Source organism: Pleurodeles waltl, chromosome 11 (assembly GCF_031143425.1).
Source record: "Pleurodeles waltl isolate 20211129_DDA chromosome 11, aPleWal1.hap1.20221129, whole genome shotgun sequence".
Classification (NCBI taxonomy): Eukaryota; Metazoa; Chordata; class Amphibia; order Caudata; family Salamandridae; genus Pleurodeles; species Pleurodeles waltl.
The window spans coordinates 202,672,180-202,693,077 of record NC_090450.1 but is presented as its reverse complement, the minus strand read 5'-3'; the positions used below and the strand labels follow the sequence as shown (position 1 = coordinate 202,693,077).

Here is a 20,898-nt window from a genome sequence, read left to right as displayed (position 1 = left end):
TGTATAACAGTTAGTATGGCCGGAGCAGTAATACTTTTAAAATACTGTTGGCCGTGTTTTTACTGCCATTTCTTATGGGAGGCCCAAGTGTTAGATCATAGAGAGATATCAGACCACATTATGATTAGATGAGACTCGCAAACCAACCACTGTTGAGGCACAGAGATACTCTTTTATGAGGTATTGTGTTGCCCTGTATTATCATGGGTTTCTGCATTTCAGAGCACCTAGAATGTTCACAAATTCGCATAGCAATTACACATGCAGGTGAAAACCCATATTTACTATTGTCAAATAGGGTTCCCCTGTTCCCGTCCTTTATTTTTTTGTCTTTTCTGTAAAATTTGATTCATTTATAGTTGAGCATCAAAACAGCTGACCCACTTAACTTCCAGGTCAGTTCTCCAACCCTTTCCCCATATGTACAACAGTCTCCATCCAAAGCACAGATGCATAATGTAAGATACATAATGTATTCAATGTACTTTCTTGGCATGAACACCACCTGCTTATTTTATTGAAATGTACTCACCCAGTTTGATGATGATTCCATGCACCCTCTGGGTTTGCCCCAGTGGCTCTTACCATGTTTTCTCTTGCATCTTTAGCACTTTCAGACCATGATAAAGACCAAGCTGAATGTCCTCACTCTGCGGAAAGAACCTCTCCCCACTGTTATCTTCCATGAACCAGAAGCCATTGAACTGTGCAGCACGACTCCACTAATGAAAAACCGGATGCAAAGTGGATGCAAGGTACAGTTGATCAATTATGTTATTTTCTGTGCTTCTCAGTTGGTGCTTATTTTATAATATACAATCCTACGGGGTGCAACAAAATCCATTTCCGTTTTTTTGGAACATATCCCTATTTGTCTTTCTGTAGAATGTATGTATAATTTGACAATACAAAGGAGTACGGGGAGCAAAAGAGATGCAAATTCTAGCATGTTTTCACCTATCCATATGCATACTGTCTTGCTTTAGGTAATAGCTAAAATTCATTTAGCGCATATAGGACGTGGATCATTAGATATAGATTGGTTAGGGAAGGGAGTTTGGCATTATTTAGTTGTTTAAGGGAGGAAGGAGGGTGGGTGTTTCTTACGATGGTTAGCTCCTCTTGTTCCTGTGGACCATTGACAATCAGTAGTGAGAAAGAGGTAATCAAGTGCCAAAGTAATAGGTTTTCAATTTCTCTCATTTTTTTCTTGATGCTCTGCCGTTCCTTTCCCATATGCTATGTGCTGAGGAAGGGAGAGAAAAAGAGTTAACTCATCCTGACTGGGGGTAGGGTAGGGCTAACAGGATACCTTAAGATTCTTTTCCATTAAAAGCTTTTTAAATGGACTTCAAACAAGGTTGATGTCTGGTCAAGCACCTTGTAGGTGTGCTGCTAGTCTGGGAAGTTAGTCATTCATTGTGTGTGAGTAGCCTGTTAAAGTGATTGTGTCTAAGAAGGATACAGTAGTAGCTATCCACTGTTACCAGGTTGAAGAAGTACTGTTTACATCAGAGTTGTTGTGTAGAATAGCTAATTTGGCCAACGGATCGAACACATAGGTCATGGTTTTGGCATGTGTAGGCCATATTTCTTACCAGTATTGTGCCAGGCTAAAGCAGAACCAAATGACATGTTCTAGGTCACAGCCTGGGTCGTTGCATCTTGACGATTAATCGTTTGCACTCCAGTTTACTTTATATAGTCTGAATGGCTATTGAATACCAATTATACAGAATTTTGAAGTATCTATAATTAATTGTGGCATCTGTCAGTTTTTTTCTCATGTGCATAGGGTAGAGTTGCAAAGTCTTACTCTGCCATTTTGTTTGATAACTGTGTTTACTGATATAGCCTTGTTTCTCCAGCCACGTGTTTAGAGAACAAGTTTGATATCAGATTACCCAATATCTGTTGTTTTTGTTCAATTTTTAAGTGTCAGTTTGTGTTATAGAGCCAGATAGTGTGAAGTCACCAGGCCTGATCTTGACTCTAGTGCAATGTTTAGGGCTGCCAATATCACCATTCTCGATAGTAATTGATGAAATTTATTTTTAAGTGCATTAAAAGTCTTTAGAGATTCTTTGGGAAATAGATTGTCTACTGTAGAATACCTGACGCGGACCATGGTCCACCACGAATTGTCTCCTCTTTCACTTAACCTGCATTGTTGAACAGTGATGTCCTAGTGTGAGCGTATCTACATATTTTGTACTTTATTGACTGTGGTCCTTGAATCTAACATGGCTCTAACTGTTGGGCAGGGGAAATTTGCGTTTTGTAGTGGTTGTTTGCAATATTGAACATTAAAGCTGGAGAGGTTATTAAGCGGGGCACATTCTGTGGTGCCAGCTATATCAATTTGGAGAGTTGATGTGCTGAATAATAGAGAGCCATGCTTGGTAAATAAAGGCCCACTGAGGTAGTGTAGCATTGAGTTTGAACAGTGTGAGTTTTAGATTTCCGGCCAGCCCATGTGAAATTTTTGATAAGTTTATGCATGATTAGCAGTGCGTCCTGGGAACAGTTAGCGCAGGCAAGCATAGAATGTAATTTTATCTCTGCGCTACCACTATTTTAATGGTTTGTATCTGTCCCCATTTTAATGAGCACCTTCTGACAAAATGATTACTCATCTTTGTGATGAATGGTTGTAGATTGTAAGAAACAATACTCTTTAAGCCTCTACTGATCAAGACACCTAGATTCGTCAGCTTTGGCAACAGACAGGCAAATCCATAACCTTGTACAGGGAGTGTAGAATTATTAGGCAAGTTGTATTTTTGAGGATTAATTTTATTATTGAACAACAACCATGTTCTCAATGAACCCAAAAAACTCATTAATATCAAAGCTGAATATTTTTGAAAGTAGTTTTTAGTTTGTTTTTAGTTTTAGCTATGTTAGGGGGATATCTGTGTGTGCAGGTGACTATTACTGTGCATAATTATTAGGCAACTTAACAAAAAAAATATATATACCCATTTCAATTATTTATTATTACCAGTGAAACCAATATAACATCTCAACATTCACAAATATACATTTCTGACATTCAAAAACAAAACAAAAACAAATCAGTGACCAATATAGCCACCTTTCTTTGCAAGGACACTCAAAAGCCTGCCATCCATGGATTCTGTCAGTGTTTTGATCTGTTCACCATCAACATTGCGTGCAGCAGCAACCACAGCCTCCCAGACACTGTTCAGAGAGGTGTACTGTTTTCCCTCCTTGTAAATCTCACATTTGATGATGGACCACAGGTTCTCAATGGGGTTCAGATCAGGTGAACAAGGAGGCCATGTCATTAGATTTCCTTCTTTTATACCCTTTCTTGCCAGCCACGCTGTGGAGTACTTGGACGCGTGTGATGGAGCATTGCCCTGCATGAAAATCATGTTTTTCTTGAAGGATGCAGACTTCTTCCTGTACCACTGCTTGAAGAAGGTGTCTTCCAGGAACTGGCAGTAGGACTGGGAGTTGAGCTTGACTCCATCCTCAAACCGAAAAGGCCCCACAAGCTCATCTTTGATGATACCAGCCCAAACCAGTACTCCACCTCCACCTTGCTGGCGTCTGAGTCGGACTGGAGCTCTCTGCCCTTTACCAATCCAGCCACGGGCCCATCCATCTGGCCCATCAAGACTCACTCTCATTTCATCAGTCCATAAAACCTTAGAAAAATCAGTCTTGAGATATTTCTTGACCCAGTCTTGACGTTTCAGCTTGTGTGTCTTGTTCAGTGGTGGTCGTCTTTCAGCCTTTCTTACCTTGGCCATGTCTCTGAGTATTGCACACCTTGTGCTTTTGGGCACTCCAGTGATGTTGCAGCTCTGAAATATGGCCAAACTGGTGGCAAGTGGCATCGTGGCAGCTGCACGCTTGACTTTTCTCAGTTCATGGGCAGTTATTTTGCGCCTTGGTTTTCCCACACGCTTCTTGCGACCCTGTTGACTATTTTGAATGAAACGCTTGATTGTTCGATGATCACGCTTCAGAAGCTTTGCAATTTTAAGAGTGCTGCATCCCTCTGCAAGATATCTCACTATTTTTGACTTTTCTGAGCCTGTCAAGTCCTTCTTTTGACCCATTTTGCCAAAGGAAAGGAAGTTGCCTAATAATTATGCACACCTGATATAGGGTGTTGATGTCATTAGACCACACCCCTTCTCATTACAGAGATGCACATCACCTAATATGCTTAATTGGTAGTAGGCTTTCGAGCCTATACAGCTTGGAGTAAGACAACATGCATAAAGAGGATGATGTGGTCAAAATACTCATTTGCCTAATAATTCTGCACTCCCTGTATTGCTGCCCCCTGGATGGTAGGTGAACGCTTCAGTCTTCTCTCGGTTAATCTTATAACTCTAAAAGAATGAAAGAAGTTATTAATTATCAGAGAAGAGATTGAGATATTGCCTTTCCTGAGGGTAAGAAGAGTATTGTCTGTAAATAACATGCATTTTTAGCCGTACTGTTCCTACCCTTTTGAGGGTCTTGGTCTGCCATGTGGCTGCCCCAAGCCATTCTAGGGCAAGGAGGACTAGAAGCAGGGAAAGTGGACCTTCCTGATTCATATTCCTTTTTATTTGGAACTTATTAAACATAAACATCATGCATTCTGTTTGAGCAGTTGGATCAGGCTACAACCATTTCACGTTGACAATAAAGTCATGTAAAGTCTTGGCCTAGTGGGAAGAGCTACTTTTGTTGGTGGGAGGGGGGAAGAAGGGGTGAATTTGTATTGACGATCCCGTTCCTTGGGCCCTTTTCATGTTTTTTTAACCAATCTGCAGCAGATAGAAAAATAAAACTATCTTTGAGCATCTTTCGGTTTTACGACTACATCTGGTCGCTCTCTATTGGGGTGGCCAACACATTGATTTTAATTAAAAATAACTTCTTATATGTGAGTATTTATTCCAAATCTAGCAACTGCGGGATTAAATAATAAAACCAAATTCAATCAGTGAAAAATTCAAAGCACAACATGAATTAGTTGCAATTTTAGAAGCACAAAGTTGATATTGAATTCACCATTTCCTTTCCCTAATCTGTTTCAAGAGCATAGCCAAAAAAATATTCCTTCGTTTTTAAACCATAGTTCCATTGTTCCAGTCATTATAAATACATTCGTTTTGAATAAATTAATTATTCAGAGAAACAGGTGACACCTTTGCGTCTTTAACTAATTAGAAGTCTAAATTGTTTTTTTGCTATGTTTTTAAGCTTGCACAGGGAATCTTATCCTCTTCTAAAACCTTGTAGTTTAACTCGTTAGATAAAGGACGTGACGTGGTTCATGTTACATTTTTAACCCGAAAAATATTTTCCCATCAATAAATATTGCGATACGGCATTGGCGATGAGGCATCTTTCCACAAAACTGGTGTGAACAATGTTGAATTTTACTCCTGCTTTGTACAGTTATTTTTCATTGATTATTCACCACGTGATTTATAGTATCCTTATTAGCAGGGGTGCACTACGTAGACTTTGGTACTAGGCCTCATAAATGCGTTGTCAGCCTGTGTGTTTTATACAGGGATAACCGTGCACACCTTTAGCAGAATGGCACTTTTCTTATAATTAACTATTTCAAATAAACATTCCAATATATTTTTGTTATTGTTACTCTGTATTCTATGTTTTATTGTTTCGTCCTTTTGGAAATTTTATTCTCAATATAATTTCATATCACACGTTTATTTTCTCATTGCAAAAATGTTATGTTCAGTATTTTATAAAAACATATAATATACATTGTCTACATATCCAGCCTTCAAATGTCTATACCCCTTGCATTTTGCGCCCCTTGCGCTCCATTAGGGGTACTTTCTGCAAACAAAAACAATAATCAAGCATAACAGAAAAAAACTATCTTAAATCTTTTCTTCACATTTAATTTAGCTCGCCGTACTGGGGTGTGTAACAGTCTTCGCCAACACCAGGATAGTGAGTGACATTACCATCCTTCCAGGCTCTTCATTCAGAATGTACCACGGTGAACTCCATCACCACCTTCACCATCACCACGGTAATCTTCCATAGTAAAAAGGAGCACTGTCTCACCCCTCACAAATACTTGAAAACATCATGTGATGTAAAATCCGATTTCAAAATACCTCGAGGCCCCTATGCCCCACACATCCTTCCAGAAGTAAAAACTTAGTTACCTGTCAAAAAAACCTTTAGTCTCGTTTTACACTACTTCACTCAGGTGTCCAGCCCCAAGTGCTTTCTTTGTATACATAAACGACCATGGTGGTCCAGTCCAGAGTGTTTTCTCTGTGTGCATAAATAAACACAGATCTGTTTTCATTTGCAGCCAGTTACCTACAGCCCAATCTCTCAACGTTTAACTATGTTGTTCTTACCTTCGGCAACCATCAGACCACGTTGATGATAACCACCCTTTCTCCAGCTTCCATCGAGTGACCGCAAAAAGCCTCTGTTCAAACCAGCCTTGATGTCTTGCCAGTGCTGACTCTACCCTCAGCCTAATGTTATCAATCTCAGCCACACTGATCTACACTGCCAAGGTTGACTCTACCTTCAGGAAGATTTCATCAAACTCTGTTTCACTGATCTTCCAATTCAACCATGATGCCTTATTCCACTTAATGTACACAGATTAGGGGTATTAGCCAACTTTTGCTGCCAATTTAACGCACATGTCTGATATAAACATCCTACTATGCGTCATGCCTTCCAATATGTTGGTGCCACATAAATCTACCTGTCTTTATAGTATGCGCTCGAGAGTTAGCATCCGCTCTAACAGTAACAAAATTAATACAAATAATCAGAAAGGAGGCAAGTAAGTGAATAAAAGAGAAGACAATATACTGCAGAATCAGAGTTAGAAATGTCATTAGAGATAATTATTCAATCACAACCTCATATGAATCGCTACCTTATAGGAACGAAATGGAGCAGGAGAATTGGAATTCTTGTTGGAATTGATCATATAGACAAATATAAATTTGGGAAATCTATTCGAGCAGGTACAGTTGTATACAAGTAGTATAGTTATTAGGGTTACAAACAGAATTGACCCAAAATAGATGGGATGAGGGACTTCATTTGTGTGTGCATGTTTGGAGCACATAGAGTTTTGACACGTCACTTAGGAGATTGATATAAGTATGTTGGGAAAATAATTGGTTATTCACAACAACTTCTATAGATCACTGGTACTTTTATTTGATTTAAACCTGGTATTATATAAGTAGAATATGTGCACTATTTTGCAGATTTACAGAACTGTTTATGCATGGAGCAGGAAAGAGAAAGAGAAGAGTAAAAATAGACATTTTTGTATTTATAATTGACAGCCTTAAGAAGCTCTGAGGAAGTCAAGGGGAGATATAACCCAGATGAAACACGTGTTAGCTTGGCTGGAGTGGAATGTGAAGAAATAATAAAGAAGAACGTTTGGAACTCATCCTGGGACTCATTATTGTTGTCTGTACATCACACTGAATACAGGTGCTTTTAGTTATCTCACATGTGGTACGGCAACAAACAGGGCAAGGTGGGGTCGTGGACCCTTTGCCAAGAGGCCCAGCATCTCTGGACATTGCTGGAGTGTCAGGTCTTTTCCTGGGTGGTTCAACGCCTGGCGGGCTCGATGAATGCCAGGGTGGACGAACTCAACTGAATATGCCTAGTGGATCACAAATGGCATCTCCACTCGGAGGTGTAGTTCAAGGTCTCTTTCAGCAGTGGGGGAGAAGCTTGGTTAGATCCGTTTGCTGCTGCTGAGAATACGCAATGTCAGCAGTTTTGTGCACTGGAGTTTTCAAGGTGGCTCACGCTCGGAGATGCTATTCCTCAAGTGGAGCTCAGGCGTCCTGTACACCTTTTAGCCCATACCACTCCTGCCCAGAGTTCTCAAGAAGATCAGGTACGACCAGGCCCAAGTCATCCATGTGGCCCCAGACTTTGCATGGAGAGTTTGGCATCCTGAGCTGTTGAGCATGGGCATTGATCCTCCAATCAAGCTGCCCCTTTGTGAAAATCTTCTGTTGCTGCGGCAGGAAAAGGTTCTCCACCTGAACCTGTCAACTCCTTCACCTTCTTGCTTGGAGATTGAGTGGCGACAGATGACCACGTTCGACCTTCCTCCCGAAGTCTATTACATTATCTTGGCAGCCAGCCTTACCTCCAGTTAGACGGTATAGGCCTGCTGTTGGCAAAAATGTGTGGCATGGTGTTCAGAAAAGCAAACTGATCCACTTTCTGCCCCCCCCTTTCTTAAGTTCTTCTTTTTCTTTTGAGGGATTGTGAGCTCATTCCACCAGAGCTAAAGCTGCAACTACTGCGTTAGCATGCGGAGTTCCAGTCCTGGACATCTGTCACACAGCAACGTGGGCCCCATTGCACACCTTTACAAAACACTACTGCCTGGACAGTCATGTCTGTTGGGATAGGCACTTTCCCATTCAGTCCTGCAGGACTCCCCTGTCTGAAATTAGTCAGCAGACTTACCTTAGAATAAATACCCAAGGTATTGCTTGGGTATTTATTCTAAGGTAAGGGAACTGTGGCTAAAAGTCTCTATCAGATGAACAAGTTATTTACCTTCAGTAACGCTTTATGTGGTAGAGACTCTGTTTAACCGCAGATTCCTTATCGACTCATCCATCCTCCCTGTCTGCAAACTAATTTCTTGGGACAGGGCTACTACGCTTTCGGGGCCCTAGTTTTTCCACACCAGTATCCTTGTATCTCCGGACTCCTTGCATGGAAAGTTGCAAAAAGAAACGAGCCCCAGCGTGCCTGGGTGGCACCTCTATAGGCACTGCAAACGTTACTCCTGGCACAGACGACACAGACTGAGCCAATTGATGCCACCTACTGGCCTGCAGGGGTACTGCTAATAAACACATGTCTAAATCCAGTCTGATGCCTGGGGATAATTTTAAGGTAAGAAATCTGCAGCTAGATAGACTCTCTACCATAGAAGGCATTGCGGAAGGTAAGTAACTTGTTCGTTGAAGCCAGAGGTAGAGATCAAAAGAAGCACTCCTACCATGTGCTTCACCAGTGAGTGATATTAATAAACCCACACTTTATTTCCATGTCTGACGAAACCGTCAGGAAAATACTATTCATGCACTGAGATGGATATAAGATGTTTTACAATTACTGTTTGGTCTGCCTATAACACCCTTAAGGGCGGAGAAGGAATTCATGATTTCAGACTTAATTCTGAAAAGCTGGTCTTTCATGTAATTAATACCAGGTCCCGTCACTTCCTCAAGTGTGCTTATATCCTCTCTGGCAAAATGGGCAGCGTGGCTGTTGCGGTGGCTTGGGCGGTGCACGGCCGGTGCGTGGACTGGCGCAGATGTGCTTGCCTATGGGGCGCCCAATGCGCGGCCGTGCTGCAGGCGGATCTAAATACTGCAACATTAGGGAAAAGTTGGAGTGAAAAAACAATTTGACATACCAGTTTGGGGAGACAGGAAAGAGGAAAAGAGTTGTCTGCCCCATACAAACAGTGAAAGCAGACGGGCAGTTCGTGCAGCTTTCTGCCTTCATGACCCTTGAGACCAGCAAGAGCAGTGCCAGGGGTTTTGAAGGACAAGCCAGGCTTTACACTGTTAACCAATGGCTGGCACTATTTGATTTCCATGTGTGTTACCCGATTAGGTGGTGGCAGAAAAAATGAAAACGCGCAGTTGACAGGAATAAAAGCGTGTTTTGAAGTACGCACTATTTTCCTTACACCAAGTCACATTGGCTTGATCGCCAAAACCCCATATTGAGATGGAACACAGAGCAGCAGGCCATATGTCTGGCAGCTGACACACTCCAGGATTCGCCTGGAATTTGCCTGGACCGAACACGTTGCTAGTGAAGCGAGTCTGTTCCCGACAATAAATGAATCATTCTGATCCTTTTTTTGCTCATTTGTTACAAAAGGTCTCTTTTGCAATTCCTTCATTAAAAAGAACAGGCATGTGTTTGTTTTTTTGTAAATGGACATTTCCATGCTGCTTCTTAAAGGCAAGTTCCATGTGGAAAAAATGTCCATACTCCATCATCGTGACCGTGTCTCACTCTCACTTTTTTGGGTTTTTTTTTCACATCAGCTGAGCGTTCATCATGTATTTCTTTCTCTGTATAACTATGTGCACCATAACTGATGCTTGCTTCGCTGTCTGGTTACCTACCATACTCATATCTTTTTTTTCCTTGCAATCTTTGGGGCCTATTTACAAAAGCCTTTTATAGTGCGTAAAGTAATACTCCTGTAATATTTTTAATCTACTCTTAGATTTGTAGAGTGGCCCCTAAACATCTCAAATGGGAATAACCCGGGAAATTCATTTACAGTTAGTACAGACTGTGCCCTCTTTGCACTTCTAGAAAGTTGAACATTTTGGAGACAATTCACAAAGGTATAAAAGAGTACTCCATTAGTACTACTTTCCATACTCATAAATGCTTTGGTGAATCGGCCCCTGCAGCAAGCTATCTGGGCTCATTTTCATTGTAGTGACGCATGCACGCAGCAGCTTGGCTCGGTGCGGCCAAACTAATAAATAAAAGGGGATCCAACCGCTTGGGGTTAATCCCACAAACTATCACACACTCAGTCGGTTCTGTTATTCATTGCGCCCAGAGTGCGGCCTTGGTGGCCTGGCCAGCGCACATGCACCCCCAGGACAGCACAGATCCCATACTCCCTTGTGTTCTCACACATCTCCCTGACAAGTGATTCTAATACTGTCTCCAGTCACCCTACTTTGATAGTGGTTGTGCCCAGATTAAGTATTAACTTTTTGTCTGAATGCACCTTGACCGCCACTCCTGAAAGTGCAATAATTCACATTAGAGTGCCATTCTTTGAGTACGTTTTTTTGTAGGTGATATATGCAGTCTAGCCCAATGGTTCCCAACCTTTTGACTTCTGTGGACCCCCACTCTATCAATACTTGAACCCGGGGACCCTCACTGAATCATTATTGAAATCCGGGGTCATTACTGAAAGCTTGTGACCTAATCTGTTAATATTATATAATTTTCTGAGCAGTCACAGACCCCCTGAGGAGGCTTCGCTGACCACCCGGGGTCCCCGGACCACAGGTTGGAAACCACCAAGCTATCCGAATGGTAAGGCTTGTGACACTTTACAATCAACAGACTGAATCAACACTGCCTAGGATTTTTTTTTTAAATGACAAAACGTCGTTTTAGAATTTTAGATTATATTCCCTTCACTTATGTGATTTTTGTAAAGTACAGCATGTGCCCTCTGTGTGGTGTCTCTGCGCTGTTGTTGGCATAGCTGTTTTTCTCAGCAGAGCCAGGTGTTTTGATATTCCTGCTAGCCGAAATCTGCAAGACCTTGCCTTTCATCCAAGAAACATTTAAGTCCTTAATTACGTCATCGGTCAATGCATTGGAGAAGTGTGTTTTCACTGTCCATTCATTTCTGCCCTCCAGCATTTTGTTTACTAATGTGTGGGCGTTTACAGTGGAAGTCCCTGAAGGGAGTTGGTGTTTGCAGCCTTTTTACCAAGAAGATGTTGATGCGAGTCTCGTACATATGGGTTTACCTGGGCATAGGATTGTTTGTGGAGGCTTGATGAGTTGTTTAGTGGATTATCTACAGGTCCCTGCATGGGTAAAGGAGGCTACCTTTAATCTCACAACATAACCTACCCATACTGAATGTCCTGGTCTTTTAGGTGGCCAGATTTCACTTCCGAGGAGGGAACATACACTCAAGCATGCTTTGAAACAACATTAAACGGGTCCGAGGAGGCTGCAAACCATGATCCGATGGATATCTTGCTTGCTCGGAGGATGTTGAATTTTCAGTACTCGGTCATATTTCACCTCGGCTGCAGTCTCTCTATTATCCAAAATATCTGCGAGTCTTCTTGCGCCTTCTCAGAATTTGTGTCGCCCCATTGTCTGCGTTTCACGGTTTCTTTATTCACTCCCTGTGTCTTGCCATGCCTTAATGTACTTTACACGCATTTCGAGAACGCAGCAGGAAATTGTTTAGACACATCAATTCTTGAAACTACTGTTTTTGTAATCCTTAATAATATGTTTTACACAGAACGTGAAGGGCCACTGACCAACAGGAGGAAAATAGGATTCCTCAAGGCGGCTGTAAGATTTAACACAGGCATAAGGCTTCCTATTCAGGGTGGTCTTATCCGCATGATGGCGTGACCGCCATCAGCTGAGATCCCAGGCCTGCGCGAGAGCTGGCTTCCGCTTTGGGATCAGAACAGCGTGCATTGAATGGCTGATTTGCCTTAATACATATCCCACGAGTAATACCTTGAATTAAAGTTTAACATGGGTTTATGTACAGAATAAGTATCCTTACTTCCATTCACAAGTTTCCTTTGAAAAATCGCAAATTCCTAAATCTGGAAACATGCTTGGTAAGATTAGGGCATTCACACTTGGTATATTCGCCTTTATAGCACAGTTCTTTGCCCATGCACCTATCATTTCGAAAAAAAAAACGTTTATGCTATTGCTTGCCAGTAGAATTTTCTATTTCCAAATAACTGTCATTTTTAACAAAAAATATATTTTGCATTAGCGAGATATATTTGAATTACTACTTTCACATTGGACATTTTTAATGCCACACAATGTTTTTTATTAGAACCCTTGACTTGACATTGTGGCGAAGCCAAATAAGCTTTGGCAAGCCAATACTTCTCAAACTGAGAAGGCAAGTGAAGGCCTTTTAGCTTTGCAAGTGCTTGTTTGCATTTACGCTCGGCATGTCTCCTGCACATCACAACACAAATATGAATCGTATCGCTTGTTCATGCATGTGTGCACAAGGCTGCATCCTGTAAACCATTCCAAGATAACCACAGTGTCCACACGTGCCTGCACATTCACCCTTGTGATTCACTAGTGGCCATGTTTTACTTCACTGTTCCGACATGGCCAAGTGGGAACGATAAACTTAAAATAAAAAAATTAAAGCACGTATGACCACCTAAAAATGATGCCTTTTCACACTTTACACCTACCTGGTCCTCAATGTAAAGAAATGCTAAAAAAAACACCAAAATAATTATTTAAAAAGTACGGGCAGGGAAGCACTGGAACGGGATTGGCATGGTGGAATCTAGTTTGTGAGGGATCATAGGGGTAATCTATATGTTTCTGTATGTTGCATGTTGTGTGGGGTGATGACGTGAGCTCTCACCAGACAATTGAAACTTATCTATAGATGAAACTCAAAAATGACTTATTGGGCACCATTCCCTACAATGTAGCATTTTAACCTGGCAACAAACCATTGTAGATCGTTGCAATAATTAATAAGGCTCTCCTGTTACTTACTAGTTGTAATTTGTGAACAGCTTTTTTTTTTTTTTTTTACCAATATTGAATTTTGCAATTTGACATATATACTTATTGGTCAGTTCATAAAATTCCGAATCAGAATGGGTCATAATCAACTTACCAAAAAGGCATTCATCTGGTGGGTTACACATTTCAACTCAATCCCATTGAGTGCAGTCAAAGGCATGGCGGCCTGCGAGAGTCAGCAAACCACAGTATCTGTGATTGTATTTAAATAACTATTTTTAGGTTTCACCTGAAACCTGTTGTTAACAAAGAAAGCTTAAAAACAGTCTTAGAGCTCGCCCATTACCATAACTTGACTTCTACGTCACTCTCGTTTCCTTGCTTGTGATTGGTCAGCGTTGCCTGCTCCTTCCTGCTCCCTCTCATCACTTCCAGTACCCATCCCTGCTGTGGAGCATGGACCTGTCTGGGGCCATTGTCCTTCAACTAGCCGCACTCTCCTTTTCCTTTTGGATATGCACGCTTGTAGAGAATATGTCTGCATTCCAACTCCTCCCTCCCTCCCTTATGTTCCTTGTACCCCCCTGGCTTGCTCCGCTGTCCTTTGTGGAGCTGCTCCCTCCCTCGTCCCTCTCACCTCCCTCGTGTTGCTTCCCTCCCTACCGCAGTCTGTTGTTGCTGCTTCCACCCTCCCTTGCACGCCTCTCTTATGTTGCATTTTTTTTTTTTTTTGTAGTTTTATATCCAACAAACTCAACCCAAAGGTATTGGAGTGCTTTACATGAGCACCAGTTACATTTCACAAGTATATGTTAATTTTTTAGGCACAGGGAGATTAAGTGAACTTGCCCCCTTCCCTACCACACCCATGCCTCCATCATGTTGCTTCTCCCCGCACCCATGTCCATAGTTTCTGCTCCCTCCATCCTCCTCTGTTCCTCCCTTCTGTGACTTACATTCCCCCCTCCTCCCCGGTGCTTTGTTAAAAAAAAAAACACTTTAGCACGGTCAATGCTGACCGCATAATAGCTCTTTTTTTCTTTACTTTAAGCCATGTTAAACAGCAGCCCGCGCAGAAGGTACCTCCTTTGGTCATGCTAAGAGAGCTTTGGAAACATGAGGTTCTCTTCATTTGCGCCCTGCATCTGTCCCCCAAGCCATGCAGGCAATGGCGATCATTCATATCCAGAAGACATTGCCGACAGCCTGTTTATAGGTCTCTGGCCCAGTCTGGGGAGCTGGAGTTGGCGCTCCAGCCTGCAGGGATTTTGTCCCAAGACATTTAAATAAGCTGAGGAAGCTAATAAGTATGGGAGGGCGAAGGGTCGGTGGCACCTCCCTAGAGAGAATTGTGCTTCTTGTCCTTGGGTGAGGCAGTTGGTGTTAGCCCCCCGTGCCATGCGGAGCTCAGAGGAGTTCCTGGGTACAACCTGCAATTTTATATAAAACCATATCCGGTTCAATACTGTAGAAGGAGATGGGAATTGACTGCATGGATTTGTGTGTCCCCAGCCCTTCCACCAAGCCAGTGGCTCCTTGTGTTTTTAGCCATCCCCCATACATATTTCTTTTTGTTTACTTGTGAGTCAGTTCATCAACATCTGAGTCTCTGGCAAAAAGCCGGTGGAACCCTGAACATGGCCGAGGTAGGGGTGGAGTTAGAGAGTGAATCTGGACAGGGGATGTTGGGTTGTGAGAGGAAAAGTAGACTACTCACTGTGATGAGTTGCAAGGATCTTTAAATAGGTGTGTCTTCAGCTCTTTAATAATTTGGAGCATGTTATAGTTGGTCCTGGTAGACACTGGGATGTTTTTTCCAGACCTGGTGTTCTTTAATGAATAAGACCTTTTGTACACCAGCTTATCTCCAGCCTGATGGTGCGATGGTGCCATGAGCTGCCAGAATGCCTTTACCGCATAAACCCATATCTTCCATATTGTGCCTTCCAGTACAGCAGCACAGCACCGAGTCACACCAATCAAAAGGCTACAATGCAACAAACATCCAGTGACCAAACGTTTTGACATAGCACTAAAGCCTTTTGAAACCAAACCTAAATAAATGTGGCTGAATCGGGGACATTTGTTTTCAATAATTGAAACCAGTTTTCCTGTGCTACTATTTACAAAGCCAGAACTCTGAAGAGCAGCCGCAGGGGCGTGTCTATGTGTCATTGATAGTTTCCATTCACAAAGCATGGGTTAATGTAATCTGTGAGGCTGACAGAATGATAACATTTCACTTTGCAATATTTTACAGTTATGTTGGAACATCTTGCTAACTTTATTTTGCCAAGTATATTTATGCGGTCATTTTCCAACTGGTCCAGCCACTGACGGCCCACTTCTCTTTCTTGATTTAAAAGTAGCCTCATCTTTAAGAGCCTTTTTCATTAAGGTGAATGTACAGCAACATGTCTCTGTTATTATACAGCGGCTACTTGTCATTCACTGATCTTGAACTCACCAAACCAAGGTCCCAGTTTGAAAACATCTCTTTCAAGGAACTTAATTTATTCGCTCAAATCTTAATCTTATTGATGCAGATACCTTGTTTAGAGAACCAGGCCTTTCCCTTGGCGTTTTAATTAGATTTTTCTTATTAGTGTTTTTCACCCTGGTAAAGAAACTCATGTTGGGGCCCTTGTATTTGTATTCAAAGGCTCTCTTATGTGACCGTGGTCAGCGTCTGCAGTCAGAGCGCACAGAGCTCTGCACTGTGAGCCTTCTGTGCGACTCCTCAAACAGAGCGTCCTTTGCCTCAAAGGCACTGCCGCGGCCTTTCCGCTTTCCAAGGAGTAGCTATTTCCAGACGGATTGAAGATCCTTTAAAATCCCCAATGCACGATGTGCTATTGCAGTCTCACGTTTGTCTCATTTATTAATATGTATATTATTTCTATTTCAAGTTGAACATTTATTTCCTTATGTTAGGATTTTTTCCAAGTTTACATTCTACAAGGAAATATACATAAAATCAGGCAGAACATTTAATAGAGAAGCAAAAGGTTTTCCAACCCCCAGGGTCCGGTTATGTCTACAGTACAAAACAAGCACTGCTAAAAACCAGTCGGTCTAGCCTTGGCAAACAGGTGAATGGAAACACACACACACACATATATTTATATATATATATATATATATATATATATATATATATATATATATATATATATGTCAGTGATGCGGCTGTTTTGTGTATGAGACCAGACTAAGGGGGTTATTCTAACTTTGGAGGAGTGTTAATCCGTCCCAAAAGTGACGGTAAAGTGACGGATATACCACCAGCCGTATTACGAGTTCCATAGGATATAATGGACTCGTAATACGGCTGGTGGTAAATCCGTCACTTTTCCGTCACTTTTGGGACGGATTAACACCTCCTCCAAAGTTAGAATAACCCCCTAAATAACCTCCAAACCAAAGATTCAACTCTCAGGCAAATACAGTGTTACAATGACACTTAAAGACTTTACAACAGAAACTCTAAAAAGGAAAATACATCGCCATCTATCAGGGCACCAGCAATGCCAATTGGACTTGTATTGTAAGGTTAGCAAGACAGATTGTAGCTTCCAGTGCTTGTTATACCAAATACCCATCACTGAAAATGATACTGTGTCATACATTCTTTATTTCAGTTGCACTTGAATGTAATGGGAAAATCTCTGAACAAAATCCCTGTCCTCGAGCCTGGTTCATACCGATGTCCCAACATATGAGCTCATTCTGGGCTCCGTGTTAAATCCAAAAATGGACACCAAGCGTGTTTGCACACAATTCTGGACCATAGTTTGGTTGCAAATTATGCTTTGGCCTGGGTTATTCCCTATCCAAATCCCCCCATGTATTGCTTGTTTGAATGTGTACAGAGAAAAACATTAAAAATTGAATTGCTTACTTTGGTTATTCCACAAAAATTAGCCAATCAGAGGTTTGTAAAGCCCCGCAACTCACCCGTGAGGATCTCAAGGCACTGAGGTTGCTGCTAGCTTTGTGGTGATTTGTTTATTCAAAAAGCCAAGCCTTGAGTCTTTTGATGAATTGCTGGAGCGATGGGGTGGACCTGAGGTGCAGGTGTAGGTTGTTCCAAGCCTTGGCCTCCAGGTGTGAGAAGGAGCACCCTCTGCTGTTGCTTTGGTGGATCGGGGGAGGGGGTGTCTGCCAGGAAGAGGAAGGCAGATTGTAGGTGTCTGGTTGGTTAGTTTGTAGAAGGCTAAGAATTTGTTGGTTAGCTGGTCCTTCGTTGTGCAGGGCTTTGTATGCATGTGTCAACATCTTGAACTGGCTTCTCTTCTGGATCGGGGGCCAGGTAGCTTCTTAAGGTGGGGTGGGATGTGGGTTTGTCTGGGGAGGTCAAGGATGAGTCTGGCTGCTGAGTTTAGTGATGTGTGTGTAATCTCTTCAGGAGGCGTGCAGTGATTTCTACGTAAAGTGCGTTCCATAGTCCAGCTTGCCGGTGACTAGGGCCTGCGTGATGGTCCATAGGTGTGTTGGATATCATACTGGGTTAATGAATAGTTCTAAACACCCACTGTTTATCAACTGAAACAGCCACTTCAAGACATTCCTGAACAGTTCCTGAAAGAAGGATGCTGTGGTCGGTCTACACACTGGGCAAAATGGTTCTGCTCAAAACCATGTCTTTAAAGGTCCTCAAGTTGAAGAGAATGACCACCTGATAAGTTCAGATATGGTATTGTTGAACCTTTATCTTCAACAATACAGCTAGCTGGCCAGCCATCTTCAATGGTAAAATATGCCCATCCACAAGAGGGCACCATTGTAAATATTGTTTGAATACATGCCGCTGAACGTACATTCACCAGTTCTAGAACACTAGGAGCTTCCTAGTAAGTCTAACCACGCATCTTTTGCCACTCTAGTAGTGATTCTGAGTGTGTGCCACCTCATGTGAAAATCTCCTTAGCCCTCTCTGTTTGCTCTTAATGCATCTATGGATCCAGGAGCCCAGGGGTGTTCTGAGCCCCCGTGTCAGTTGCATCAATTAGAACACACCAGTTAATATAGCTCCTTGTAACTCTCATGCCACTACTCTTAGTGACTCGGGCCCCTGTGCCAAACAGAAGTGGAAAGGAAAAAAAAAGGGGGTTATAACATTATGCAGGCTGGGGCAAGAAACATTGTAGACTTAAAGACTCTGTGGATCCTCCATGCCTTACCCTGATGCTGTTAATTCTGTTGACTGGGATGGAATTATGGCCCTGTTTGAATTGTTAGTCCGGCCGTATTTGTCCTCCCAATGGAAAAACTTTGTTCACTAGAACTTGCTATTAGGCCTTTAATAGCTAACACACCCAATGGCCAATCAGCTCCTTCTCCTGTGCAAAATTATATGCCTACTCCTGGGTTTGGTCCTACACATGAAGTGTCTCATTCCAGGCCTCTGCTTAAGGGCAGGCCATGCCAGTCCTCTTAGTTGTCGAGCCATATAATCCCACCTTCAGGTGGCTAATGACTGGGCTAGGTTGGTGGGTGGGTATGTTTTGAAAGACAGCGCTGAAATCGGGGCACTTAGTTGCCAGCTGAACCTCTTCTCTGTTGGACCTACCTCAAGCCTGTTTGCCTTAAGTTGTGGCCCTACCAGGAGTCCCTGGCTCCTAAAACAATGGCATCGAAGTACATGCAGACCTTTAAAATAAGGTCTGTGGCTGGCTAGTTCAGAATACTGATTTTCGTTTGGCAGGATATAATGAAATTCTGTTTGTAAGGAGGGTGGATTGGGTTGGCCCTTCAGTGAAGAACATTCCTGGGGACTGTGTTGTTACTAACTGTAGGTGCCTGGAGTTAACTCAATGATTGATTAATAGGAGAATGGGAATCTGTAGAAAGACTATTGGTATAAATTTGGTCCCTTTGATGTTTTTTTTTATAAACCTCCTCAAAATATGAGTAGAAATACTTGTATATTGCCACCGTCCAGAAGTAACAGACCTAGTAGCCCCCCCCCACCCCAGTGCTGTCTTTAAATAGATTTTTGTCTCTAGCTGACCTGGACGATCTTCATTGGCACCAAACTACTTTTAATCTTATACAAGGCGTACCCCCAAGAAGTACCTGGAAACATGGGAGTGGTACATTCACTATCAGATTCACTGTAAGTAATCCCTTAATATAGTAGCTCCCCTTGCCTTGTGGAAGAGCATATTCACCAGAGTGTGTCGCCCCCTAGGGGTGGTGGCTCTTCTCTTTCTAAAGTGCCATCATCTGTGGCTTTTAGGACTGGCCTTCTTGATTCTGGTTCCCCCGATATCACCAAGTTAGTTTCCTGGAACATAGTCGGATTAGCACCTAAAATGGCATTTGCACTTTGGGGCTTGTTTATAGATTCTTTTGACATCTGCTTATTCCAGGAAACCTGGGCATTAGTTCCACATTATCATGCTGGGTTTGTAACATTTTGTGTGCCAGCCACCTCCTCTTGGAAGGGGAGGCCATTGGGGGGAGGGGGGGCTCTAATTATTTGACTTAAAACCTTGTTATGTTGGTCACATAGGGTTTTTAATCTGGTTAATTCTGACAGTTTGTGCATTTCCTTGTCCTTCACACATGACCTGGTTTATTATTTGTACAATATCTATTGCAGACCTGCGGGTTCTAATGATGAGATGCAAGTGATTAATTTGATAATGATCATCTGCCTAACCTAAATAAGGATTATTATAAGATCGTGACAGTGATTTTAATTGTAAATTTGAAGCTTTGTCCACTGATCATGAGAACTTGTCCAGTGAAGAGGATAATGTGTGGGGTGTTCCTGGAATTACAATTACTCCAGTGAAAAGGTAGTCTGCTGCAATATTACAGCTCAATGCATTTCCACTTAACAATGGTCTCGGGCATGCAATGGCAGAACCCTTTCCGATAAGACAGGGGGATATACATTCCATCTGCTACAGCGTTCTAGTTTAATTGATTATACTCTTTTGGATATAAGGATGTGGCAAGACCCGGTTGATATGGAAGTAGTATCAAGGGAGGATAGCGATCATAATGCACTGAGTTTAACACTAGCTTCCCTACGTAACATTCTTGGTAAATACACCCATGCAACCCTAGACCTCAAGCTACATCTTACAAATAATCGACGTAGGCTTAAATGGAGCAAGGTGGTTGATTCGGAAGGAACTCTGATCAAGGTGCTTGAGGCCATAGCAGCGGATCTAGATGAGTTTGTGTCTGATAAAGTACCTGAGGATTGTGTGGACCCCTCGGAGACTTTAAGTGCAATTCATAATTCCCTATTTGTCTCCCTCAGGGACTTGCTCACTAAGAGTCCAAGTGTGTTCAGCACACGAACAAAGAGGCCACATGGTTTCTAAATCCTATAGGGTTTCTCGAAGTGCACTGCTAGGGGTTATTAAAACGTGATCTAGTGAGGCTATTTGGGCAGCCAGGTTATCTTTTAAAGCCACTAATACAAAGGCAAAAAAAGATGGGGACGGGTTAAGTGAGCCACAATGTTGGATGTGCGTAAAAGCAAAGACCTTCGTACCTTTTGGCGTGTGGTTGCGGGTGTTGACTGAGTCAGAGGCAGTGGCGGCTTTCACCTTTAGG

At 42.3% G+C, this 20,898-nt stretch overlaps 1 protein-coding gene across 1 annotated transcript in view; it reads left to right on the top strand.

The window, feature by feature from the left end:
- The window catches only part of PID1 (phosphotyrosine interaction domain containing 1), a 384,153-nt gene that overhangs the window by 182,406 nt on the left and 180,849 nt on the right, over positions 1 to 20,898 (top strand). Inside the window, exon 2 of the mRNA XM_069213417.1 lies at positions 609 to 755. Coding sequence (XP_069069518.1) covers positions 609 to 755 — 147 coding nt within the window. The remainder of the gene's footprint in view (positions 1 to 608; positions 756 to 20,898) is intronic.